The sequence below is a fragment of the Punica granatum genome, chromosome 7 (genome assembly GCF_007655135.1).
Source record: "Punica granatum isolate Tunisia-2019 chromosome 7, ASM765513v2, whole genome shotgun sequence".
Classification (NCBI taxonomy): domain Eukaryota; kingdom Viridiplantae; phylum Streptophyta; class Magnoliopsida; order Myrtales; family Lythraceae; genus Punica; species Punica granatum.
Genome location: NC_045133.1, coordinates 22,621,333 through 22,648,436, shown reverse-complemented (window position 1 = coordinate 22,648,436; position 27,104 = coordinate 22,621,333). Strand labels below are relative to the sequence as shown.

The 27,104-nt window shown below is 36.9% G+C and overlaps 1 protein-coding gene, 1 long non-coding RNA gene and 2 pseudogenes across 3 annotated transcripts; 2 read left to right on the top strand and 2 right to left on the bottom strand.

Moving 5' to 3' along the window:
* The first annotated feature begins 583 nt into the window (after positions 1-583).
* Positions 584-2,708, top strand: LOC116214504 (annotated as a pseudogene).
* A 627-nt stretch (positions 2,709-3,335) lies between these two features.
* LOC116214503 lies at positions 3,336-21,473 on the bottom strand (annotated as a pseudogene).
* Positions 21,222-25,932, top strand: LOC116215346. 2 transcript variants are annotated; one of them, XM_031551026.1, is made up of 13 exons: positions 21,222-21,496; positions 21,567-21,641; positions 21,902-22,006; positions 22,107-22,223; positions 22,321-22,564; positions 22,645-22,742; positions 22,835-23,199; positions 23,329-23,428; positions 23,556-23,615; positions 23,698-23,781; positions 23,874-23,990; positions 24,238-24,518; positions 25,476-25,932. In XM_031551026.1, the coding sequence occupies exons 2-13, from the start codon at positions 21,582-21,584 to the stop codon at positions 25,558-25,560; spliced, it is 1,716 nt and encodes a 571-aa protein (XP_031406886.1). In that variant the 5' UTR covers positions 21,222-21,496; positions 21,567-21,581; the 3' UTR covers positions 25,561-25,932. The 2 variants fall into 2 exon arrangements, with proteins under 2 accessions (XP_031406886.1, XP_031406887.1); XM_031551027.1 differs by lacking the exon at positions 25,476-25,932 and adding an exon at positions 25,164-25,215 and having other exon boundaries at positions 21,223-21,496.
* Positions 23,631-24,512, bottom strand: LOC116215347. The gene is made up of 2 exons (XR_004158451.1): positions 24,298-24,512; positions 23,631-24,000 (listed from the first exon to the last, which is right to left on the bottom strand). It is a non-coding gene; the product is annotated as an uncharacterized LOC116215347 (long non-coding RNA).
* Positions 25,933-27,104: the final 1,172 nt, after the last annotated feature.

Genomic DNA, 27,104 nt, shown 5'->3' with positions numbered 1-27,104 from the left:
AAAATTGTGACTAATATTTAAACATCTTACTAAAAAAATATAGTTTCCATATTTTATTTCAAAATTTGAAAGTTTATTTCGAAATGTGTGTAATTTTTTTGGTGAATCTATGTAATTTATTTTAGAATTAGTAAAACTTATTTTCTCTATTAGAATTTTACAAGAAGTAATTTACTAGAAATTTTCGTAATTTATTTTGTATTGCACTGTGGAAATGATTGCACCATAAACCTTCTCTGAATATTATAATTTCTTTCTATTTATATTTATTGTTTGTCATATATGTTAAGTACTTATTTTCGTTCATGCAATAATCAATAAAAGTTTTCAGCGCGTTACACGAGGTATAACTGATCTTCTATAAAGGCCGACGATTATTGAAGTGGATTGTTGGATTTGACTTCGGGATGTGCTAGCACCCCTACATTGCAAATCTCGATTTAGGTTGGGTCATGGTTAATGTCAAATCCTATCGCTGGCCATATGGAATCTATGAGTTTCTATTCATAGATCAATAGAATTTAAACTAAAATCTCTTTTCTATTTAAGTCCATTCACCTTGACCAATGATTTCCACACGGGCATGGCTAACTTCATGGAGAAGCATATGAGGGTGCCAGAGCCCAAGGAGGAGATGCTCTCCGCCAACGATGGACCTGATATCATAGAGGTTTATGTGGCGCTCAGACAACTCCAAGCTGGGCTCAAGGAAACGGATAGGATCGTGGCTCTGCCTGGTCAGCCCAAGGGGGTGGACTTTCAGCAATTTGGAGGGTATGTGACGGTTGATCAAGGCCCTCTTCTAATATTTCGTTGAATCTCCTCGAAATGCGTCTTCCAAACCCCACGTCCTTTGGTTCAATGGAGGTGCCTATGTACATTATTAATTTATTCATCAGCTCTGTTCAGGAAATCCATTAAACTGGTAAAATCTTTGATTTGAAATGAAAAACTGACAGAAAGCCATGATTTGTGTGTGTGTGTGTGTGTGTTTTTTTTTTTTTTTTTTTTGAGGCAGAATCAGGATGTTCCTCGCTCGGAACTGGAGCGCTGATGGAAATTGGGCCATTTAGAGTTAACGAGGACGGCTTGACGCTATATCGGAGCAAATATGCTTGGAATCTCGGTATGTGACCAATCTATCTGTCCACGAGTAGTAAACTTGTGTAAATTCCACGTCTTTTGCAAGTTTTTTTTAATTGATTTTGGGTGATTAGTAGTTTTTGTTACATTGGTTGGAAGATAAGGAGTTGGGAATGTCACTGAAGCCTTCCTTCCTGGTGCGTCGCGAATACCGTCTTCAGCCTTTCAAGTCTAATCTGCTACGGGTTGTGTTTAGTTCTAGAGTCGAGTAGAGTTGGATTTTGACTTTAATTAGTTTGTAATAATTGTGTTGTTGAATTATGAGAAAAGGTGTAAAAAAAAATAATAATGAATAATTGAGAGAAAGTAAAGATTGTGTTGCTGAATTGTAAAAAAATTAATGAATAGTTGAGATAATTTAACATTAAAAATTGAATTGAATAGTTAAAAAAAATTTTAAAAAGGAAAAAGTAATAATTGTGTTATTGAATTGAAGATAAAATGGAGTTAAATGGAGTAGAGCTAAAAAAATTTGTGAAACCAAACGGATTGAAGTCGTTTCCCCCAAAATATAACATACACATGCGAGCGTGCCGACTTTTTTTTTTTCCCATTGGTGTTATTTTTCTCGTATGCAAATTGCAGTGCAATTATCTGTAGAGAACGGAGTACCAGAATTCAATCAGTTATTCCCCACACTTCTACATATGATATTAAATATCAAAACTTCTGCACATGATATTAAAAATTTATTAAATATCGAAACTTCTACATATGATATTAAAAACTTACGCTTTCATGTTTGAAGCCCGGCCATGTCAAGATTTTAGATATATTTCTCTGCACTGTCCTCAGCATATGTTTTATTTGGATCTTGGAATTAAGCTCGACCTCAAAGGTCGTGTCAGATTTAGTTATTTCTTGTAGTGTACCGTGCATAAGTTTCTGTTGCCTTGGGAAGTCATGCTCTATGATTTTAATCATATCATGCATCCACTAGTGGCCCACTCCCTCGACCTCGACCTCGACCTTGACCAGATCATCGTCATTCCCTGCCCTGTAATAATGATATCTACTTTACATTGTTCTGTTTCGGGCCATTATTGTTTTGTTTCTGATCCTACACTGCAGAAGGGAACATCATCTTCCTCGAGTCACTGGCCGGAGTTGGTTTTTCCGACTCCAATGCATCCTCCGACCATGATCTGGGTTGGGGACAGCGGGAAAGCCCATGACTCCTACGTCTTCCTCATAAACTGGCTGGAGAGGTTCCCCGAGTACAAGGCCAGGGAGTTCTACCTCACTGGGGAGAGCTACACAGGCCACTACGCTCCTCAGCTCGCCCCGAAAATCCTCCGACACAAGGGATGTATATATATATATATATATACATCCGTTAATTCCATACATGCTTATTCTATGTAATGACTTGCTCCTTTCGTCTCAGGTGGGTAATGCTTACACTGTTACACAGACTATGAAACCACTCAAACCGGAGATTTTGATTATTACTGGACACATGGCCTCATTTCCGATGAGATACATGAGGCTTTTAGCTCAACCTGGGATTTCACCTCGACCATAGCCATGACGGACTCGTGCAGGGGAGTCGTGAAAGAGGCTTACTGGGCAATCAGAGACAGAGATCATTACGACATCTACGCTCCACTATGCAAAGCATCATCAAGGTGCTACTTTGCGGGTTAATATATTTGTGGGTTATACAAGTGGGGAAAACACTATCAGTATCACCACTCTAATCAATCAACAGGAAGCTAAACATAACTAGCAAAAGCGAGAATGCAGTAACAGTGTTTGTCCTAAATATAAGTCAATCTTTATCTATATACCCAAACGCGTAATCCTTCATTCATCAGCCCTTGGACGACCAGTAATACTATTGCTGGACTGTCTTTCCACAGCCGGGAGATCATGTCGCTGTTACAGTGCTGAATACAAGGAAAATGAGAAAAACACTGTAACATTAAGTGAGAAAACTACAATAACCCGAACTTTTGCTATTTGTTTTTACCTGCAGGATTCCCAAGGAAAAGGAATACTGGAAACATTCGCATGAAGAAATCTCTGAACTTCTGGGATGTTCAGGTCCGTGAATACGTAATAGTCTGAGCATGGGTCGAATTCTGGGAACTATAGAATTTCTCTCGATTAGAAAGATAAACCATCGAATATTCGGGGAGATATGAATTAGCTTTATTGAGAAAAATGACACTTACAGAATACGACGTACTCGAGTAAGAAGAATTGCAGATGGGAGCATAAATATTGTAATAGTCTATGTTGCCGATGGCCTTGTAAGCTTCATTCAGTGCCGCTTGACATTTGTTTGACCTAGCGAAGGAAAACTGCAGCTCGAGATGATCAAGTTATAGATTTCATTGGAAATAAGCGAGTGCGTCCTGTAATAATCGATTGTCCCTCTCCAGTAATTCCGAAAATCCACAAAAGCATTACACATCTGAAACTAGTTTCCGATATATATTTTCGCTTTGAAACTTACTGCAATTCCTCGGAGGTTTATTGTGGTCCAGTTCGGGTACTTGTTGTTTTGGAGGATCATCTGCGTGAGCTGACGAACGTAGTGGCCTGCATAACTCTCTCCGGTGAGGTAGAAGTCCCGAGACTCGTACTCAGGGAACCTCTTGAGCCAATTCAACAGGAAGGTATAGGAGTCCTGTGCTGTATGCTTATCCACGCTCAAGTCATATTCTGAGCTCGTGTTAGAATATGAAAAGCCCACACCAGCAGGCGATTCAAGGAAGATAACATTTGCCGCCTCTGCAAGAAATTGCAACACCAAAACAAGTTCGTCACAAAGGACCCTAACAAAAATGGTGTAACAAAAAAGTCGAATTCATGCTGGCAGGTTATTCACCGAGATTACATGAGTACTCATTCAGGGAAAGAGTGCAACCGTCCTTGTTAACTCTGAAGGGACCGAGTTCCATCATGGCCCCATTCCCGAGAGAAGAACAACCTGGCCCTGCAATATCAACTTTCATTAATGACTATTTCATAAGATCAATGATGAGTTAATCGTTTAAATAAATCAACTGATTTTCTACCCTCCATCGAGCCAAAGCACAAGGGGCTTGGAAGAGGCATCCTGGGCAAACAGATCGAAGTCAACCCCGTTGGGTTGACCAGGCAGCGCCACGATCCTATCACTCTCTTTGAGCCAACCAAACCCAAGAGAACAGTCTTGACAATGAACAGAGAGTTAGACATTGTCGAATGCTTGATTATGTCGATCTAAGATTAAGGATGGAGTTCTCTGTTGAAGATCGGCCCTTTTATGTCACGTCTCTCTCTCGTGTTTGCCGAGATATTGTAATGTTGGGCATTCTTATGCATGATTGACCATTAAGACGTTCTTTTATTCTTGCCGTGACTGGTAACTTGTCCATTCTACTAGTTGGACATGAGTCAAGGTGAGACGACTGTATGTTCTGTTTCAAGGCTAATGTTCTGAATTAGATTTCAAGAATGACTTCTGGTTTTTTGAATAATAAAATTGCATTCATGTCTGCTTTATTATGAAAATGGAATTAACTTTTTACTAATCATATGTTTTGGCTTTCACCATTTGTTTATTTTGTGTTCTTGAAAGTATCACTTGTTTCTTTATATTACCCACAAGCTATGTATGTATAGAAAAGACATATATTGATTAGCGAAGCACACTTCCTCTAATCTCCCATTGAATCTCCTAAAGTAATAGGCTTACATATCCACAGGTTCGGTCCAAGATTAGGTATTTGCTATAAGTCCGATCTTATCTTATCCTTAAAAGGTGCATCCTGGATGAAAGAGATAAAATGTTAGCAAAAACCATCGTCTTTATATTATATGAGAATGGATACCTCATCACCATTTCGAAGTTTAAACTTGATAGGTGTTGAATTTCATTCTTCTTCTAAACTATAATCTTTGTACGTGGGATTTATGTACCCGTTATACCCACCCTTAAGAACTAACAAGAGGTGGATATGATCTCTCACTCCGGGATTAAAATGAATTGACGTAGAGTATAGACACTTGTGTACGTTCTGACACCATATCTTGCATGATATGAATTCTCTTGGCATAAACTCTTGAAATTAGAGGATTGCTAAACAATATACATTGTTTATACCTTCTGGATGCAAATATGCCAATCCTGGGTGATCTTCAGTCTATACTCTTGGAACATCGGCTTGTAGTAAATGGAAGATGCCCAACTTTTCGGACCTTCCTAGAGCGTTTTTCGTATCGTTTCCCAGCCAATAATAATATTATACCTTCACCCTTTTTGCCCGTGAGATGGGGAATAAAAGGCCACTCTACGTGAGACCGCTGAATCGGATGGGTAGAAAGATGGGAAGTTTCTTTTTTCGACAGTTAGCTCAACCACAACTGTTAAAATCTGTCAATTGACTAGTAATTTGATGAATTATGACTAGCTGACAAATTGCACAGTAAAGCATAACGGTCGTATGAATCATGGACAATGCAAGATGAGTACCTTGTATTTCGATTTCTTGTGCCTGTACTCGAGGAAAAGAGCCGATCGCTGATCTGTAACTAACGTTGATATGTGATGAGATGTTAATCCTTTGACTATATGTGCTGGATTTCCTGTCATATATCTTGGTACCTCCCAGCGAACATTATTCTGATCTTTCTGGGTTCATTGATCAGGACGATAGGTTCCAGATCAAGAAAAGGGTAATAAAGGAGAAATCAATATATTCGTTTTCTTGTTCATACAACTAAACTGGGGAGAACTAATCCTGAAACTCTGTAATGCATCTTGAGAAGACAGGACTTAACTGATCTTCTGTCGTTGAACATTTGATGCGAGTTAGTTTTCTCAACAGGAAGGAGCTCTTCAACAGAAACTTCTATTTGAGCTAACAATTACTGCTTATTCGAACTGAAGTACATGTTTCCATTCGGAATATGAAACGTAATGCCTAGTTTTTGCAGAAAACACTGCATCGGCTTGAATCCTGCAGTTGTGTTTGCTAGGCCAGTTTTGCCTCAACAAGCCAATAGTAATATTTGATGCCGATCTTAATCTGATGGTCATTCGTATTATTAGAGCGATAGCATACGAACTGGGATAGGACGAGCAAAGATAGTTTCACTGACACGCGGCAAAAAGGCCCAACAATTACATGAGGCACAGAACCCCAAGGAGGACCCCGGAATCACCCCGAGGAGGCATGCCACTCAGGCCATCTCAAACTCCACAAGTCTTATGTCGTAGTCGCAGGACTGGAAGTTTATCAAACAGCGGAAATGAAAAATACATATGAGAAGTATATGTACTGTGCATATCGACGTACAGTTTCTCATTTCCTAATTGATCCCGATTACACTTCATCCAGCAATTATCATGAAGATGTCACTCACCTGAGCATCAGATGGGGTCTCCTAAGTTCACACATGTGAGGGCCGACCAACATTTATGATCCCTGGATTCCGAACCATATCTTTCGCGATGTGGGGTGTAGGGCCACGACCATGCATCCTGAGGCCAAGGCTAGCCTTGGCGAGATTAAGCCACGGAATTCTTGATCGCAGCAGCTGTATTGGAAGCTTGTTACGGGAACTGACTGGGGGTATTCACGGCAAAAATGTGGAAATCTATTTCCTATTGATTGAGCATCAAGTCTCGTTCAACTGTACTAAAGATTTGGGCCCGTTGAGCATTATTTGGGCTGGGCATTTCCAGTTTCCAACGGAATAGCCCGAGGACCGATCTCCATCGTACGAAAGAAATTGGACAATGATCCATACTTGTCTCATGGACCCTCGAAGGTCCTTTTTCCGGTGAAGTACGGGGCCGAAACTCAAAAGAACTAATAAAAGCAAACGATATCACAAAACGCATAATCGAGACAACGGCATGTGGACTCTCATTTTTGCCAAAGATGAAGTCTACATATAAATTCCGCATGATGGATTGGCAAAGAAATTAATTGGAAACACCGGTCCACAGTAGTCGTCCGTTATAGTGATTACTGCACGCGTGTCTCCTCGCGTACAATGCGAATTGACTAAACTTTTGATGCAATGCTTGGTTGCAAAACGTTCTTCGGCTGAATGCGAATAAATTTAGTGTAATCGCGGAAAACGGTTTGTAATTCTCGAGTTCGTAAGTCGTTTTAGAGAAATAAAGGGCCACCCGGCCCCTGGGGAATTACTTCATTTGACATATACACATTTTAGCCCTCCTGCGCGTGTTGCAATATGTGAGCGTGACTGCTTGGATGTCTCTGTGAAAATTTGATATTGCTCCGGTACTTAGCGAGGCAAATATATACAGGCCTTCGCCACTTTTCGTATATCAGCCATCAAATTACCGGTAGTGGACCGAGCGCTTGCTAGCGGTAGTACTACAATGACTGCAGTCCCACGAAAGACACAAAGCAATCAACCATAGTATGAGTAACTCGTTATTATAGACCATTTACGTGTAATTATTCTGTTAGATTGCCATCATAGCGGTCGATTTAAGGAGAAATTATATATTGAACAATGAACATGCGTTGCATATGACACGTGATGGAAATTGTGGAATGAACTGATTGATACGAGCAGTTGTTTTTTCAGAGAAAGGAATTGACCAGATATATAGGATTTGTTTATCTTGTTATGATCTTTGAACTGTAGGAGGAAATGACGTCAATAGGTTCGATATCGATCGGGCAGGCCGGTCAGATATATCTAAGCCAGTGGATCTAGATTTTAGGTTTTTGTGCAGAATAAGGTAAGGAAACAGGACTTGGAAGGTGATCATAACAGTGGCTGTGACGAGAAGACAGAGGTTGCTCGTTCATGCTGCAACCTAAGATAGAAGTACAGATAAGTGGAAAATTCTATGGTGATCCTGCTTTCAGACGGTTCCATGTATATAGATATGTACTATTATCCTGCATTCTAATGCAAATCGGATGGCGGCAGAGTTATCAGGAACTGTCCGGGGATGGGACCACGTATACACAAACAGGGGGGAAGAGAGAGAATGGGTTAAATGAAGATCTGTTAGATAAAATCCACAGGTCTACTTTGGACTCGGACCCATCCGCAACCCAAAAGCTTAAGCCAATGAGTTACTAGACCATTATCTCTTATAAACCTATGAATTTCCTCTCAACTTTTCCATGTGGGATTAGTTCCAACACCCGCCCTCACCATTCTCCATATAGGAGAGAAACCGGCCCAACAATTCCCCCCTTTCTCGACTATATGGAGGACTTCGAGCCGGGCTTCCACTTCCGAACTCGGATACCAATTGTTAGGCCATTCACTAGCCACGAGTTCCACACTCGGGCCTTGGTGTGGTGTGGGTTTCTACGCATAGCGTGTGCACTTCCCTAGAATCGTTACCTTGGGCTCTGATACCACTTGTTGGATAAAATCCACAGGTCTACTTTGGACTCGGACCCATCCGCAACCCAAAAGTTTAAGCCAATGGGTTGCTAGACCATTATCTCTTATAAACCTATGGATTTCCTCTCAACTTTTCCATATGGGATTACTTCCAACACTCGCCCTCACCATTCTCCATATAGGAGAGAAACCGGCCCAACAAGATCAAGGGGACCATATACTGTATTGGGTTGAGATTGCAAGGGAAAGAGCTGGCACAAGCGCTAAAACCAAGATTTGCAAGCAGAGAGGAACAAGAAAGAGTCAATAAATTTAAATTTTTATCGTAATAATTTTAATTTTACCGTAATTAAATTTCTGAATCTTTTGCTTTGTCACTGTAAATTATGCCTCTCTGCCTCTACTTTTATTAATTAACTGCAACGTCCTCTTCTGTTTTTCTTCTCCCCGTGTTTGTAAATATTTATGAGAAGATGACAATCCATTCGAAACTATTAAGTTTCTTTTATTTTGTTATGTGGTTTGTATTTACCTAATCTTTTGGACAGAGACGTTTGGAGCATCATAATTTGTACTTATTAGATAACATGGAGGAGCACCCGACAAGAAGTTAATATATTTTTCCAGGATAAGAGCTTAATTACAAGTAGAATTTATGAGATAAATATGCCAAAAGTATCGAGAATTAATCTCGCATTGAAGCGAATGGCGCCGTGACGAGCCTATAAGGGTTCAAGTGCACTCTCATCTCCTTCAAGAGATTTTTTTTTGTTTTTTCTTTTGAAGAATTGTATAAGATAAGCTTAAAGCAGACAATACTTTTCGGATGGACTTTTTGTGTAATAACGTGTGATCTATCTTCATAAGTTCAAGCTCATCAATATATTGAAACGAAGTAGTTAGCAAATCATATTGCATTGTTCAATACTTTTTCTCTTTTCACTAATGGTTGAAGCATATACGACACGTATAGAGGCAAACGAATATACAGCATACACGACACATATTGGTGGTCAATGGGGACTGGGCTAATATTTATGAACGTAAATTTCGTGTTGAGTTATCCAAAAGACATGGACGATCGTCACTATAGGGTTCCTCATCCAAGTCGAATTTTTTTTTTTCGGCTTGAACTCTGATATCCAGAAATTTAATTCAGTAGAGTCGGGTTAGCCCATTATGGGGTAAAGCTCTCCTAGTGTAGATTTTCTGCATTCACAATGACTCGAACCAAAGATCTTGTTTAAGCGGAACAAGCGTCGAACCATTTGAACCAATCACGTTGATTATCACACGTTTTACTTATAATTGCACGACAATATTAACTTGCTTTTTCACAACAGAAAAACATCATTGTCCAATAATAATAAGGTGCACAGCTTTAGTGTTGATGTCTCTTCATGAAGCTTTATGAACCCAAAGATATGACCTTTTAGCTTCCTTTGCCTCACATCACCACCAACCATATCAATTAAAGGTTTCTGCTGCAAAACAATGGCCTCACATCACCAATTACAGCACGGAGCCTTTCCTCTTTTTTCTTCTTTATTTCCTTTTCAATATTTTTCATTCATCAATTAATCATCTTAAGGTAAAGTATATCATGTTAATTCACCGAAAAAAGAATATATCATTTTAAATTTCTAGGACTAGCTAGTAATCCATCTAAGTGCATGTTGTTGGACTGGTGGTCATCAACACGAAGAAGCTACTTCAGTAACAAGTAATATCACAATGCCGAAGTGCGTATTGTAAGGACAGTTTGGTCATGTGTGATAATGAATATATAGCAAGAGAGCGACATACATGACTAGTTCTATGGAAGAGATAATCCCGTCAAAATGAATCGAATCTCGACCTATCTATGAAAGGAAAAATAGATTTGGTCCGATTGAATGCTCATTGAGTCTAAGCCTCATATCATCCACCGATTAAGATGTAAGAGATCGAGGACACGCGTCTAGACAATTCAACTAGGACAATGGTCCATTTAGCACCAAATGTCCACAACTTGGTGCAAATTAATCAAGTCGGTCAAGGCAAAAATATCTTATTCGGGTAGCATCCGTGCAATAACCCAGAAAATATGAGCTGGGAGCTCAAGAAGTTAGTTTTATGCGGTAAAAAGTATACAACGTAACACAGTGTCACACAGAAGTTTATACTTAACGTTGCGTACTGTTTATTTATTGACTTGTTCCGTGCACGTCTCAAACATTATACGTCTTATGCACAAAACTTTCTCGAAGGCCTGAGGACATGAGGTGGGTCGACCCTACCGTCTTGACCAAAGCCTCAAGGACTCAATTTTCTATTTTGTACTGATCCAAATTTAAATTATGGAAGAGTTCTCAGTCTACGAATAAGGTAGGACCAATTGAAGGGTAGCCTAACTAGACCCCAGCTCAATTTATTTCTCTTCTTCGTGCACTTAGACAATTTAAGATAGATTTACGGAGAATGTTCTTCTGCTACTCATTAATCCCTTGGCTGCAATCTGTTTAAATATCCCTATCTTTACGAAAATGGAAAATTTCCCAATTTATTGCTTCTGGATCCCTTTTTCCATTTATAATGACATTAATGATGCATTTTATACACGTTAGGTGTAAATGATGAGCAACTCAATGCGATTTAATTGCATTTCAATGAAACATATAACTTGGCTATAAGGACGCCTTCTTCTTAATTTTATACGTCATCCCGTCCTTTTTTTTTGATATTTACTGTTTGGAGTTATAAATTAATTAAGTTACGTAGGAATGGTCATGGAGCATCTATTGATGATACTAATAAAAAGAATAATGTGTTATGGTCTCAATGTACGTATATAGAAATATCTAGGACAAATTTTTGATATATATGCTGCCTTTACATTTTTAGTAAGATATTAAAAAACTGAACCAAAGAGATGAAAGAAAGAGCATGTTTCACCGACATATACATACCAACCTTCTGAAAAATAGTTATACAACTCTATCGCGAGTAATCTACATTTCACTTCAAGTGATCATTACTATAATGATTTACACAATTCAATTAAATGATTATTCTAAGAGGTTAATCTGAAGTTCGCCATCATTTTCACTTGATAAAATAACAACAGTCAGACACTTAGAGATGGTCGCATCTTGACGTGATTTTAGAAGCACTTAATTATAAGGTATATGCATCATGGCGCATTTGGAGGTTAAATACAATTTTGATGCTTTTCCGACCATCAATTCTCAGCTCCACGTTTTGTTAATAATACCTATGCATTTTATTTACTTGGAGAATGTTGCGAGTAATTTCATCTTTTTCATGGGAATTCAAAAGAATTTTCAGAGAAAAAAAAAGTGCAGCTACAAGATTTGAGAAGTTCTACAAAGATACAAGACAAGAATCTGTTCAAAGGGAAGGGTTCATGAACCTAACAAAGAGATAGAGAAAGGGGATATAAGAAAAGTTTGATTGGCAAGAATCAAACTTACTATCTTACGGTTTCAGGTGAAAATACGCACTATATTGCACCCACAGATCCTCTTTCTCACACGCAAGTCAAGTTTTAATCCTAGAGCTTCTGATCATTAGCTGGTATTAATCCTCAGAATGGGCAATTTAAAGATAGGACAAGTGAAAGACAGTGGCATGTTCACATAGATTTCTCCTTTTACCCCAACTTTTCCACTATTTCTCCTCGAAGAAATATAAAGTCTCATGAGAAGCTTTTGAAAAGCTAAAAACTTCCGAACACTTTTTTGCAGTTCTACTAAAGAAATGGAAGACATTGATAAAGAAATTGATGAATGGAAGACAGGACTTGTGTGGGACGACGTTAATGTATACCTTAGTCCTTGTGGAATCTTTACATGGGATCCCCACAATATTCCCACTGTCTGAGATTCTTGCATAAGTAATTTCGTCAATAATGATCCACACAAACTATGGTCATTACAATTTTTATGGTGAGATTATGACGTGTGCTCAGTATATCGACTGTGAGATTCTATTCGTTGTGAGTTTGTTTTGGGCAAAAAGTACTTCATGCAAATTTCAATATTTCGGTTGCAAGAGTGTCCCACGGTGTGAATTTCAATATTTACGCTGCAAGTAAAGTTGATCATCATATTGATCTAGATTTAAGATGAATAGTTTTGCTCGAGGCTAAAACTATATTTTGGTTATTATTATTATTATTATTATTATTATTATTATTATTATTATTATTATTATTATTTCATTTTGTTTCGTCCTTTCTCTCGACCAAACTGCGTGATGGAACCTTCACATATTTATTATTTTTTCTTAATATTTGTTATCTCGATATATAACATTAATTTTTAATTTCATTTGTATTTGTCGATTATGCTCGGAGAAGAAGGGTCATAGGAGGAGGGAGAAGATGAAAAATATCGTATTATAGAGATTAGAGAGAAGAATATACCAAAATGGAAAGAGAAAAAAAAATTCCATTAATAATTCAAGTGGTAAATTAGACTGGTGGTCCAAAAAGTTTTACAAATGGTACAAAATTTGTTTTTATTACTTAATGGTACAAAATGTTTCAAAGTTGTTTCAGTATAGTACAAACTGTCATCTCGCAATTAACGCCATCAAGCCGACGCTGATGGTGCAAAATCGATTTTTGTGGGACGTTACATGATGGTGCAAAAAATTTTGAAGTGGTAACTTAATAGTACAAAATATTTTATGTAAGTTACATAATGGTGCAAATTTTACAATTTGTAAAGGACGGTTTAACGGCGTCAATGGTAAGATGACGGTTTGTACTATATTAAAACAACTTTGAAACATTTTGTACCATCAAGTAGTAAAAAAAAGTTTTTGTACCATATTGAAATATTTGTAAAACTTTTTAAACTACCAGTGTAATTTATCCTAATTCAAATCGTAAATCTTCTCAAAATTCAAATCGTGTTTGAGAATTGAGATACCTTCTAAATCAATTTCCATTAACACCTAATATAAATCGAACCACCAAACCAATCATATTTCTCTTTATCTATCCCATTTCAAACTCATGAATCTCACTGTAATTGTAAAAATGAAATGAAATTAAAAATCAATATAAATATGTAACCAACAAAGAAGTATAATACTTTCTTACGAGAAAATCTGAAATGATTCCGCCTCACCCATGATGTGACCGTGAGGAAAAAATAGTAAAAACAGCTATGGTTAATAACAATTGAAATAAGCCTTCCGATTAAAAAAATAAATGCACTCCATCCAATTGACAGTGGACAGTTGATAGACACCCAGAACTAAAACCCGGATCATAAAAAATTATTAAAAAAAAAAACATTGTTAGAAAGGACCAAACAGACAAGGAGGTCGGGAGACGAAACCAATTGGCATATTTGGGGAGAGAAATTAATTTAGGTGTCGAAACACATTCGAGCATGACTTGGATCGTCTTTCTTACACGTATATATAGCAGCATGAAAAGTGCCTATACTCAATATAAACGGCAAAGTAATTACAAATTATTGTAATTAATAATAGTTGACAAATTAGTTTTCCTTTAAAAAGGCTTTTTTTCTCTTGGTGTTGGTCGTTGTTAATAATTAGACTGGCATGATTGATGTAGATGCCACGAATCGAAGCTTAATTCCCAATTCACGACAACATAAGCACCTAATCAAGATAAGTTTTGGTCTCTAATAGGTCTCTAATATAACTAAGAGCTGGTGATCACTTATTGTCTGAGCATTAATAGAGCAACGATAATCAATTAATAATTAAGAATTCGATAAATTGACTCCTTAACTAACGATCGCGACTTAGCATCAGTTATGTTTCATTTCGAGGGCGGTACATGGTGACAGATTGGTCTTCTCAAAGACAAGGCTCCTTATATTAAGTGGAGATTAAAAGGTCATGGGGGTTGACGTACGGGACATCTTGGGTGATACGAGGACGACTCGTCATGTCCGAGCCTTGCTGTGTAGCATGAGTACGTGCTCTTGTGATGTATGTGGTATTCCTAGTAACACATGGCTCCATAAAGCACCACTATTATACCGGTCGGACTTACAGAAATATGTAGAAGAGGAATTGTTGATACCCCTCGCTAGTGGACTTAGTAAGATATATTGAGATCGATCGTAAGAGCCAGTAAAAATACAACGGGATCTTCGGAAAGTTTATCATTTTGACCATTACGATGAATTTGATTAAGGAAATTAAAGACATGAGCTTAATTCCCGAGCTTGTTAAGTCATAGCTTTTTTCTTTTTTTAATAGATAGTTAAGTCAATAGCTAATTCAAATGTACGAATTTAATTAACTGCTGCGATTTGAATAAGTAATATACAACAGAAACCAGAATTTTGGGAAATTAAATTTAGAATATTCAACTAAATAGGCGGATGCTTCCAAAGAGAGTAAGAGTATCGTACAAAATTTTCTTGAGATACGACACAAATGTCAAGTTGTAACGATACCGCCAGCAAATGAAAAGAAAAACAAAGAGAGAAAGAACATAAGAAAATCTTTCTTCACTAATTATAATGATAATTATAATTATAATCATCATAATTATAATTATATTTACTGTATACAGCTTGCAAGGATCCCCGTCCTTTAGTTTAGACAAGGGAAAGATATGGGTAAAAATAAAGTCTGCAAACACAGTAAGTTTTTATTTTCCAAGATTACGATATATTTTTAATCTACTAGTCTTTTCTTTTCTCGTGCGTTGCACGGATAATTTTTTTACAAAGATTTGTTAAAATTTTTATTTAAATGTGATTGTTTATTTTCCTGTGGAGAATTTTTTATACTTTTAAATTTAATTATAGTATTATTTTAAGTAAATTAGTTTTCATAAACTGTGCAAAATCTAAAGTGCATATAATTTTATTTTTGATTATGTTCATAAATAATTAATTTTTTATATACAATATAAATTTTATTTGCTGTAATAAATTTTCCAACATAAAATTGAAATGATAGGAGTTTTGTAATGCAATATATCAATAATTTATTGAACTTTGTACTTATACGTATTAGTTCATTTATGTAAATTGTACAGTTAACCTATCACTTGAAATTAATTTTTTTAGAAATAATATTTTCCAAATTGTGAGCAAAAATACTCACATAGATTAATTCAAGTAAAGTTTATGCATGATCCAAAATACAAATAGTTGTAATTTTATGCACATAAAATAGTTAATTTCTTATATATAATATAAATTTTATTTGCAATAATTAATTTTAAAATAAATTTAAAATAATAGGAGAATCGTATTGCAATAGTCTAATAATATATTGAAATTTGTAGTTATGGAGTTTTAGTTTGTTTATATTTTGTACAGTTAACCTAGCAATTAAAAATTAATTTTTTACATATAAAAATTTTCAGAATGAGGACAAAGCTACCTACATAAATTAATTCAAGTAAAATTTCTTTACTAAATTTATTATTTTCAAGTTAAATTCAATATAAATATTAAACCTTATTTATTGCATAGTTAATTGATCTTTCTACCCCTATATCATTAGAAATTTACTTCTATAACCGTATATATTGAAAGGGTTACAACTTTATTAATCACCATTGAGGCCGCTTGTCTCTCATTATAACGAGAAAATTTTAGATGATCCTACCTCAAATGATGCGGCGAGAAAGAACCAATATGAATTTTTTAATGAAGAATAATTATAGCAATTATATGAGTGATTAGCACAAAGTACTTAGTTTCATGAAATTTGATTGGTGCTTTTTCGTGCCACGTGGCGAAGTATGATCACCCAACCATTACAAGATAGTAAAGTCCCATCAAGTTAAGCAAGTTTGTTGACTGCGCTACACGCTCGTAGTTAATCCAATAAGACATGATTAACAAGTATATTATCATCATTTATTTATGTTGATTGATAAATAATTTTTCAATCATAAACAAGGCTTATTTAGCGACAACATAAAACAAGAAAAACGAAATAAAGAGACGCGATAGGTCCAACTGACGATGATCGAAAACTAAAATCTCTCGATTTCAAGTCATCGACTTATACTACTGCAATAAATCCCCTTACTTGATTTATAATTTAATTAAATAGTTAAATAATAATGTAGGTTGTGATGTAATCTCACGCCGGCTCTGATTAAGTATTAATTAACTCTCACGTGGCTGTGGGGTTCAGCTGTCCCGTCTCTTCTCCATTCCCACTTGAAATCTTTACTTCTCTCCGGGACCATTATTTGTATTTGTTTATAAAGCATTTTTTTTATCCTCCATTTGTGGTCGAAGGTTCAATTTCATCTTTTTCATTTTTTCTTTTCAGCTTCGTCATTTATCTTATCATAATCGTCTGATTTGGTACTTTTATCAATTAAACGTCCACTATTACTGATATAATAGATACTTTTACGTCACACTTACATTTCTACATAAGTAGCAATTTTAAAATGCATTTTTTTATTTCATATGTATAAACTAGAACTTAGCCCGTGTGTACTAAATATAATTTCAATTTGTAAAAATTGTATCCTATTAGGGATGATGTTCTGAAAATTATAGTTTATTTTTAATATAAGTCGAATTATTTATGAAGATTTTAAAAAAATATTTACAAAGTCAATTACTTAAAAACACCTGCGCAAATTAAAGAAAAAAATATTAGTTTGTGAAGGCGGGCACTTGTTCAGATTTTGTGAAAAGAGAGAGAGGAAAGATGAGAGAGGAAGAGAGAAGATGGAGGAGAGAATAGTGGGAAAATGTGGGGTTGGTAGTTAAAAAGAGCAATGAATTTAATGTTTTATCATTTCATTTAATGGTTCTCATTTTACAATTTTATTTTGCAAGGGATAATTGTGGGAAGTGAAACTTATACCATTAAACCCTTTTTTAAAATAAAAATAAAAATTATAATTTTGAAAATAATAAATAAAATATATATATTTTTATTTCTGCCACACATTAATTTCTAAATTAAAATAATTTTGAAATTAAAAATTTCGACATTTTTTTATTTTCACAAAAAATTATATTCTTATTTAGAAATGTGTTTAGCATTAATAAACAGTATATATTTTATTTTTATGTAATTAATTTTTATTTTAAAATTATTTTAAATATTTTATTAAATTTCATTTTTATTTGCAAAATTACTTTTTTATTTTCAAAATCAGTTTTATATTTATTTGAAACCAAAAACAAATATATTCAAGAATTGTCACGTATACAAAAATGTACGTATAGCACAAAATTATATGACACAACAACAGTATTGGACAGTTTGAATAACAAAAGTACCAAACCATAACGTAAAGAATGAAATCAAACCAAAAAAAAAAACGAAAAAGGATGAAATTGAACCTTAGACCAAATGTACTTTTCCCTTGTTTATATATATTGCTTCAACACAAAGGGGGCAAAAGGGAAAAAGAGCATTTCTATTCTTAACGACAATTAACAAATTTCTCAATTTGTATTTTATGATAATCAGTGTGCTGCCAACACTACGTTTATATCATGCATTGTAGATTATATGCTTGAAATATTTCCGAATATAAGTCCCCTGGAAAGAAAAAAAGTTTCCGAAAATAAGGATATTAAAAAGGTAATTTTCTCTGAAAAATACAGTTTTGTATTTATTTTTATTAATAAAAAGAAAAGGCCAAATGAGATGAAAATTTTGTTACCTCTCCAAATTGTATAGATAACAAGATCATGACCTTTTTACCACCATAATAGTGCTACTTCTGCATATATAACACAGTGGCTGAAACATATGACGAGTTTACATGAACCGACCGATGGCTGTTGGAATTTTTCAGGTCACCATCTTAGAGTTGGATTAGCCATTGAGATCAAATTCGATCGAAGATTCATCTCAGCGAGTGGTGGCTAGATATTATGTATGAACCATTATCTTGGGAAAGAGACCATGTGAAAGTACAATAAACATCATCTTAATTTGTACTCCTTTTACAAGTCAACTCAAAGAAGGGGGATAGGTTTACAAATATAAGGGCAGAAGAAATACTTTTGTTTTCTCTTATATAGAAATTTCTCTTGAAAGTACTCATTTTTCACTTGATGGGAAATTCTAGCATGACATGGTGCCTTATAACACAGTTTAATATTTTAATTGAAGTGTTTAGTAATTTTTTCAAATATTTAGTATTTAGTTCGGTATTAAAAACTTGAATTAAAGTACTGAAAATCTAATAAAAAGTACTAAATATTTGAACCAAAATACTAAATTGTGTCACATAAGATCGTTTGAAGCAAGCAAGACCGTCACTTGAAATAAAATGCATAATATGCATATAGCAAAACTTCATTCGTTAAAAAAAAACATTATATAATAGTATATTTATTTATTTATTTATTTATCTATTCATTTCTTTCTTCTTTATTAAAGTTCAATATTTTTTCTACAAGGTATAGGGTTATATGCCAGAATCTTTAGAATTCTGATTTTGAGGATAACAGCAAGAGCCATTGTACACTCTGTACTGGACACAGTGTCTAAAATTTTCACATCTTTTACCAAATGCAAGTTAGTTCAGGAGATTTTGTATCTCTTCTCCTTAAATTATAGTGAATATCATGTCTAAAATTCTCACATCCTTTATCAAATGCTAGTTAATTCAGGTGGTTTATCAACTCTTCTCCTTAAATTAAGGTGTCGAGTTCGAGTAATGTGAATGCAGAAAATTTATGATTATTTGAGTTTTGCGTGGGCAACCCAGCTCGAATATCAATAAGTCAGAACCCATTGAATTTCCGGATATCAGGTTGTACGGAACCAAAAGAAAATTCTCGCACCATTTATTGTGATGAGATTAGGTGTAATAATTCCATAAATAGAAAGCTTTTGTCTTTCTAATTGTCAAGAGGAAGGTTTTCTTTTAGTAGACTACTACTATCACTCTCTACTTATTAAATTGCCACCTCTTTTGCCACCAATTACCTCTAAACACTCATTAAATTGCCATCACTTTTGCCATTGACATATTTTTGCCACAAATTAACCATAAACGTTTCCATTCCATCTAACATTTAAACCCCTCCGTTAACCTCTGTGACAGAAAATATCATGAATGGTGTTATCTTCACTTTGGATGCCATGTCACTTTTCCATCATGAAGGTTAATGGAGGAGTATAAATGTTAGACGTAATGAAAATGTTTAGGGCTAATTAGAGGTAAAAATATGTAAATGATAAAAGTGGTGGCAATATAATAAGTAAAAAGTGACAATGACAATATTTTAAAAAAAAGTAATAATTAAAAATTAGTTAAAAATGTCTACTGGGCCAATATTTATTCTTTCCCTTCTTGCAAATGCCAAAGGGGTAATTTATGCCTTATGAACGAATCGTGTTTGGTTGGCAAACATGTGAATTTATGCAGCTTTATACTGCTAGTGCTTTCCTAATTGCATCAGAAATTTAGTTAATTATTTAATTTAATCCACAAAAACAGGCGATGGTCCAAATTAGATTTTGAATAAAACTGATGATTGTGACCACCACACTCGAATCATCAACGGTCAAATCGCCATAAAATATCAATTAAGAGATGGAGAAGTATCCCATGGACATACTTTATGGGGCAAATTATGATCCATATGCAATTTCCGATTGCCCCGTGTGATTTTAAAGTCAATGTCGGGAATTGGGGAAAAAAATGAATAATTATATGGGAAGAAGGGAAGATGAAGATTGTGAGACGTATTGTATTATACCACCAAGGTGGTAGCATAGTGAAACGGGCATTGTCTTCTAAGGGGAGGTCGAGGGGTCGAAATTTGATTTTAATACGAAAACGCTTATATTAGTAGACCATTGTTCTTATTCCTATAAGAACTGTTACGGTCCATTGTGCGCTTTGATAGGATCATGGTAACTTAGATGGGGTGAAGTCCCATCGATCATTTTACCCATTCGGGCGATTGGATTATTCCATGACGGCTGAGGAGCTCCTCTGATCAAGAGGGTTGCTACATTAGTCTCTCCCTCCCAACTTTTTATTCAGCAAAAAAAAGAGACGTATTATGTATTATGAATCTATGATTGTGGAAAGAATTTTCTTTGTTTTTTAAAATAATTTCGAGAAAGAGCATCTTGCATACATCATATTCATGTATATGCATTTATACAATCAGCTGCAATAGGAAACTGCATGAGATTTGATAATCATGTTTAGCGTTGAAAAATCTTATCTATGTTGTGAGTAATGATCAATCATATTGCTGCAAGCGTCACAAATTACCATACACGGTTAATTATTGAATAAAAAGTCACTTAATAGGTAAACAAAAAATTAACTTAATAAAATAAGTCATTGTTTACTTATTGATGTTATCTTTTCTTCGCAGAACATTTTTTCATCATTATCATTCATTCTCTATTTCTATCCATTTCTTTCTTTAACTAATTAAATGCTTAATTTATCAAATATCATCTTAGTTGAAACTCTCCGGAATGCAAGAATGGTGCTATCAACCTCAAGGACCGCCTCTGCCCGAACCACATACAAGCGCTCCACTCATTGAGGTTGAGTGCCTTTAAAGAAAGCAAAAACAGATAAATAAATTAATTAGTTTATTAACAAATAAATTGAATTTAACAAATAAATAAATTGGAATTCAAATAAGTTAAAGAAAATTAATTTCGATTCCCACTCCCTCCATATTTCTTTGCATTTTCTTTATTAAATAATTTCGGATTTCACTTCGACGGTGCGGCCAACTTCCTCCCTCTCTCTCTCTCTCGTCACCCTCATCACTGTCGCCCCCACTAACATCACAATCTTTCGCAGTTCCATCGAAGCGTATGAGCAAAACTCTCTCTCTCTCTCTCTCTCTCTCTCTCTGACTTCGCATTACATAAGCACTTAGGATCTTCGTCTCCCCGCTTCTGCCCATTTTCTCACACCATCTCCCCACATTCATTAATGGAATGTTACCACCGGAGCAATCAACCCGGAGGCCGACCCTGAGCTTCCTTGCCCTGTCTCCCACCATGGAACGTCCGCACTCCTAAATGGGTCTGGTCTCCGCCCATTAAGTTGAGCCATTTCTCGGAATTAAATAATCCATTGACGGTTTCGGTTTCAGTGTCTCGAAGGGTTTATGAAGATGAGCACAGCAAGAGGCAGGGCTTCCACGAAACCGACGATCAAGCATGACCCTGTAATGACCCTGTTTTCATTATTTCTGTGTTCTTGAATGTGTTCTTGTGGAGCATTTTGTGCTTCTGCAAGCTCAAAGGTCGTGACTTTGTAACTTATTCCCTCTTTTTGCTTTTCACCAAACTGAAATTCCGAATTTGGACTAATTGTCTGTGAATTCATTCAATTGGGTGTCGGAGTTTTCGGGTTGTACTTGGTTTTGATTTCTTGTCCTATTCGAGTTTGGCCGATTTTCTTGCTGAGTTCTCTGTTCCATTGAAGGGGAAGATGGAGATGCAGGGGACGATGTCACGGGTCAGTTCAACAAAGTCAACCACTAGTCAAAGAATCTCCAGCGGAGAGAAGAAGTTGGCCCTGCAACGAGATGTATGTGATCGTTTAAGTTTCATTGATCTTCGATTATTTTCGCCAAAATGGGAATTTAATTGTAAGTTTTTTCGGATGGAATCCCGATGTTTGGTGACAGGTTGATAAGCTGAAGAAGAAGCTGAGACATGAAGAGGATGTTCGCAAAGCTCTCGAACGGGCTTTCTCTCGGCCACTTGGAACACTTCCCCGTCTCCCTCCTTGTCTCCCTGTCCAAGTTTGTCATCCTCTATTACGTTCGTGCATTGTTCGTTAAGGTCTGCGAGTGTATGTTCGGACCAGACAGTTCGATTCTTGATGTTGAATGTTTGCAGACACTGGAGCTTGTAGCTGAAGTGGCCGTCTTGGAAGAGGAAGTCGTGAGGCTCGAAGAGCAAGTGGTGCATTTCAGGCAGGATTTGTACAAGGAAGCTGTCCACGTTTCCTCCTCCAAGAGGAGGCTCAATCGTTCTCCATCCAATTTGAGCAGTTGCCTCAGCCGGACTGTGAATCTCGATCACAAGCTAGAAAAGCCGAAGTCCACACCATCGAGGATTAGGCATATGCAATCTTTCTCTGGTATATACATGCCGAGATTGAAAACTCAATGTTTTAAGACTAAATTATAAGAGAGCTAACTCTGCTTTGTCGCCTTTTAGAGGGAGGAGGCAAGGAAGATGGCATATCGTGCAGCAATCCCGTGAAGAAGGAAGTTCACTGCTCGACAGAGAAAGCCACTGAAACTCAGAAGTTTCAGGTTTGCAAACTTTGCATGATTATGACTGGTTAATATCATTTTAGTCCAAACTTATCTATTAGTCTGAGCATGAGTTGTTTGAATTGGTCCAGCTCGAACGTCGAGTGAAATGCCCAGAGAATGCAACAGAATCAAGAAATTCATTGGCTCCCGGGGAAGGAATAGTCAGAGATAACAACCCGAACAGGATTTCAGAAGACATTCTGAAGTGTTTGTCCAGCATAATAATGAGAAAGAGCTCTCTGAAGAACCGCGGAACTGCTGAAAACGTACCTTTCTTATCACCATTGATGTCTGGTAATCACAGTGGAGGGAGGGAATGCCGGGATCCCTACTGCATATGCTCAGAGTACGGAGAGAGAGATATTGGTCCATATAAGGATTTGCCTTCCATTGAAGCCGGGTCCATTAAACCAAGCCGAACGGGAAATTACATGTTTCTTGAGCAGAGATTAAGGTAAGTTGAAATCAAAATGTTGGTATTACATTGGTTTTGCGCTTAATATAACGAGACGTGAGGAGCTAATCTGTAGTTCATATGAGGAGTTAACCTCTAGTTATTTTGCATTCTGAATTCAATTTCCAGAATCCTCCACGGGAAACTGGCGAAGGTCAAGTTACGGAATCTAACTCATCAGGAGAAGCTCGCATTCTGGATCAACATTTACAATTCCTGCATGATGAATGTGCGTCCTGTAGAATCTTACATGTTTTGCATTAATTTTCAATACTTTGATCACAATTATGTTCAGTCCGATAAATTATAAATATATGAAAAAAGAATAATGACAATTACCGTCTGAATTGGCACAGGGGTACCTAGAATACGGAATTCCCGAGAGCCCGGACGTGGTTGTGGCACTTATGCAACAGGTATGAATGCAGCAATGATACGAAATTTTTTTGTTGATCATGGGATTAAATGCTTATTACATCACCAATCGAATTTGTGCAGGCAACGATTAATGTTGGGGGTCATTCACTGAATCCCATTACGATTGAACATTTCATCCTGAGACTTCCTTATCATTCGAAATACGTAAGAAGTCTAGAACGTTTTTCTTTATTTATTTTTCTTATTTAAGGTGAAATCTTGATTATCAAGTTCCTAACACCCTGAGTTTCTAGCAGAACTTCCCAAAAGGTACAAAGAACAATGAGATGACAGCGAGGAGCATGTTCGGGCTAGAACTCTCAGAGCCGCTTGTGACATTTGCACTCTCCTGCGGGAGCTGGTCCTCCCCTGCTGTAAGTTGCCCTGCAATGTGTACAATTTCACTTCCATCCACCTTCCCTGCTGTACTGTAAGTACTGCATTGATGTAATGAGTAGAATACTCCATCGATTTATTGCTTCGTGGTCCTAAGCACATAATTATTGAACTGCCCGTCACAGTTGGGGATCAATGGAAGAATTCCCTTTCAATCATTACTATGAAATAAGCCATTTCTGATCACTCATTTACTCGTTCGTATTTATGTTTACCAAATGGCAGGTGAGAGTCTACACAGCGTCACAAGTGGAGGACGAACTGGAAGCGGCGAAAAGAGACTACCTGCAGGCTTCAGTAGGGATTTCCCCGACGAAGTTTGGCATCCCAAAGCTGCTCGACTGGTACCTCCTCGACTTCGCAAAGGACTTAGACTCGTTGCTCGACTGGATCTGCCTCCAGCTACCCAGCGACCTCGGGAAAGAAGCGATCAAGTCTCTTGAGAAGGCCAAAAGCAAGCCCCTTTCTCAGTTTGTTCAGATCTTGCCCTACGACTTCAGCTTTAGGTACCTCTTGTGCACATATTAATTTCTCTTTTCCCTGATCATTTTTCTTTTATGTGTTTTTTTTTTTAACTTTTTACACGGGTATAGGTTATATTGTAAATTACAATCAAATGTACAAAGAGCTTTGGTTTTGATTCAATGACCTGATTTGTTTCATTGGAGCCCCTACTGTTCTAGAGTCCGACCATACAGAAGGTCCTGGGACCGTGGAATCAGGGGCCTTTTCCTATCTAACAGCGAGGCCCCTCAAACAACCAGCTTTGGCACGGTCCCGGAAAAGTTGACTGGGGGTCCAGAAGCTTTAGTTTTGGTTCAATGACCTGATCTGTTTTACCGAAACCCCCCCTACTGTCTCTAGGATATCCAGGGACCGTTGATTGGGGGGGGGGGGGGTCGTCTTTTTCTATCCTAACAGTCAGGCCCCCACCAACGGCCGGGCTCCGGATTGTAAAAATCCTATATTTCCATCCTTAAGTTGTGTTCCAGTCACTTTCTAATTGTTTCGCCGAAATGAAAATGATAGATAGCTAACTGATAATTAATTCCAAAAAAAAAAAAAAAGTGGTGAGAAGGCTTAATGTGAGAATATTAGGTGGAGACAGATATGAATAATTTCTTTGTCCGGCTCTGTTATTTAATGATTAGGAATTGGCACTACCTGGAAATAAAAGGGGAAATGTGATCAGGGTTCAGCCATTGTGAGGAGTAATGAACTGACTCTCTCCTATTCAAAGACAGCTGTGGAAGAACAGAACAAAGACATTTCCATCGTCAAAAACAGAAGTTGTTGTTGTTGTTGTTCTGTTAACTCTGCTTAGTGTTTGCTTGTGGTTGTGGGTTGTGTGGTCCCATATTTTCTCCACCTCTTACTAGTTGCTTCCCTCTGGCTACCAGTCGTTTGATCAATTCCGCCACGATTAGAGGCCTCGTATTAATGCCCCTATCTCATGGTTTTAGTTTCCCGAGCATTGGCGATCCCAAGAGTCCCGCAATAACTCCTTGGGACGGGCGTCGTCATGGGAGGACTAATAGATCTCGCTGAAACATTGCCATCAACCAACTCATCAAAGCTTCTCGGCCGCAACACCATCGATACAAGGGATGTAGTAAATTCATTCCCAGGTTTCTTGTTCCCTAAGCTAAAGGTTGAAAACTATAAATTCAAGATTATCTACAAGACCACGCTCCAATTCGATCGGAGTCACCGTCTGGTGGTCCCTTCGATGATTGAATCAAATTCATCCATGATAACAGGGAGAAGTGAATCTGAGCATGGTGACTTTACAAACTGGCACAAATTTCAGATAAGGCATTATCTCCTGCGCATTTCCATGAGACATTCAGGTGGCAAACCTTTCTGTTAAAGTCATTCTTCGTAAAATAGTTAAGCAAGGCAATTTTACAATTTCACTTATATAAGCAAATGTGTATATATATATATATATATATATCGTTTGGGGATGTCTTTCCCCTTCGCTCCACCGTCCAGAACTGTTAGATCCCCCTTCGAGATTCTTGAAATCCCACGGTCCTTACTTTGAGACGGTCCCCTCCCTCGACCGTATGAACACGACATCACGTAAATTCTCATTCTTTCGTAAAAGTGAAAAGGATTCATCTTTTTCCTTTCTTTTGAGTATGGGACCATCTTCTAAAGCCGCGTTGATAGGGAAAAGCAAATAAGGTCATTTCATACCACAAGGCTCACTCACACCCATAATTGCACAAAAGGCTGAAGTTTGGGGGGTTGAAATCAATAATACATTTTTAATGGTGAGGGGGTTGAGGGAACTATTTTATTTTCTTGTTCTTTTTGGGCTATGAGGGGATTGGTTTCATCCATCATGTGACTGTCCGCAGTGTCTATTTGATATAAGACATTGCTTTCATAGATACCTGCAACCTTTTCATGTGGACACTGATCTTGACGTCCCGATTTTTGTTGAATCTGGAAAATCGGTTCGACATTTTGGATCATTGGAAGCCAACAACGGATTTTGTATAGATCAGACTAGACGCCGACATAGTTTCTTGATTTGCGGCTTAAATCGGCCAGTGCCGAGAGAAGTAATGGTCTGTTTTATTCAGATCATTTCTGGTTGCATGTCGTAAGACTTGAGGACCCTCTTAGTAGCTCCAACTAGAGCTGGATCTCGCCCGGCATTCCCATTTTTCCGAATCAAAAAAACAAAATCTCTGTGGATATGAACATCAAATATTTCAACAACATAAACCTTTGAAAACTCATTGTCATCATTCCCTCAGTCTCTCTAGATCCGAAACATTCTTGGCTGTAAATGGACTTTATGATGGGCCCAGGGCCCAATAATTTTACACTAGGCCCACATCTCAGGCTTCAAGTCGATTTTCCCATTTTGTGGCCCATTCGATTGAGGTGCCAACAGTCCAATCACAAAAACACGAATCGCACCTGAATTCATAACTGCAAAATCAAGCATATGCTTAAGAAGGAAGTTTACTACAGTAGATGAATACCTCATCTGAGATTTGCATTCTGTAACTCGAAAACCCCAAACGCCCTAAAATACTAGAACAAAAGATAGCTCCAGAACGATCAGTTGATCC

Excerpts from the sequence above, each read along its gene's own strand:
- LOC116215346 (XM_031551026.1), top strand. The coding sequence starts at position 21,582 with ATGAAGATGAGCACAGCAAGAGGCAGGGCTTCCACGAAACCGACGATC. Across the intron at positions 23,429-23,555 it reads ACAATTCCTGCATGATGAAT|GGGTACCTAGAATACGGAAT; the intron begins GTGCGTCCTGTA and ends GAATTGGCACAG. Across the intron at positions 23,991-24,237 it reads GGAGCTGGTCCTCCCCTGCT|GTGAGAGTCTACACAGCGTC; the intron begins GTAAGTTGCCCT and ends ACCAAATGGCAG.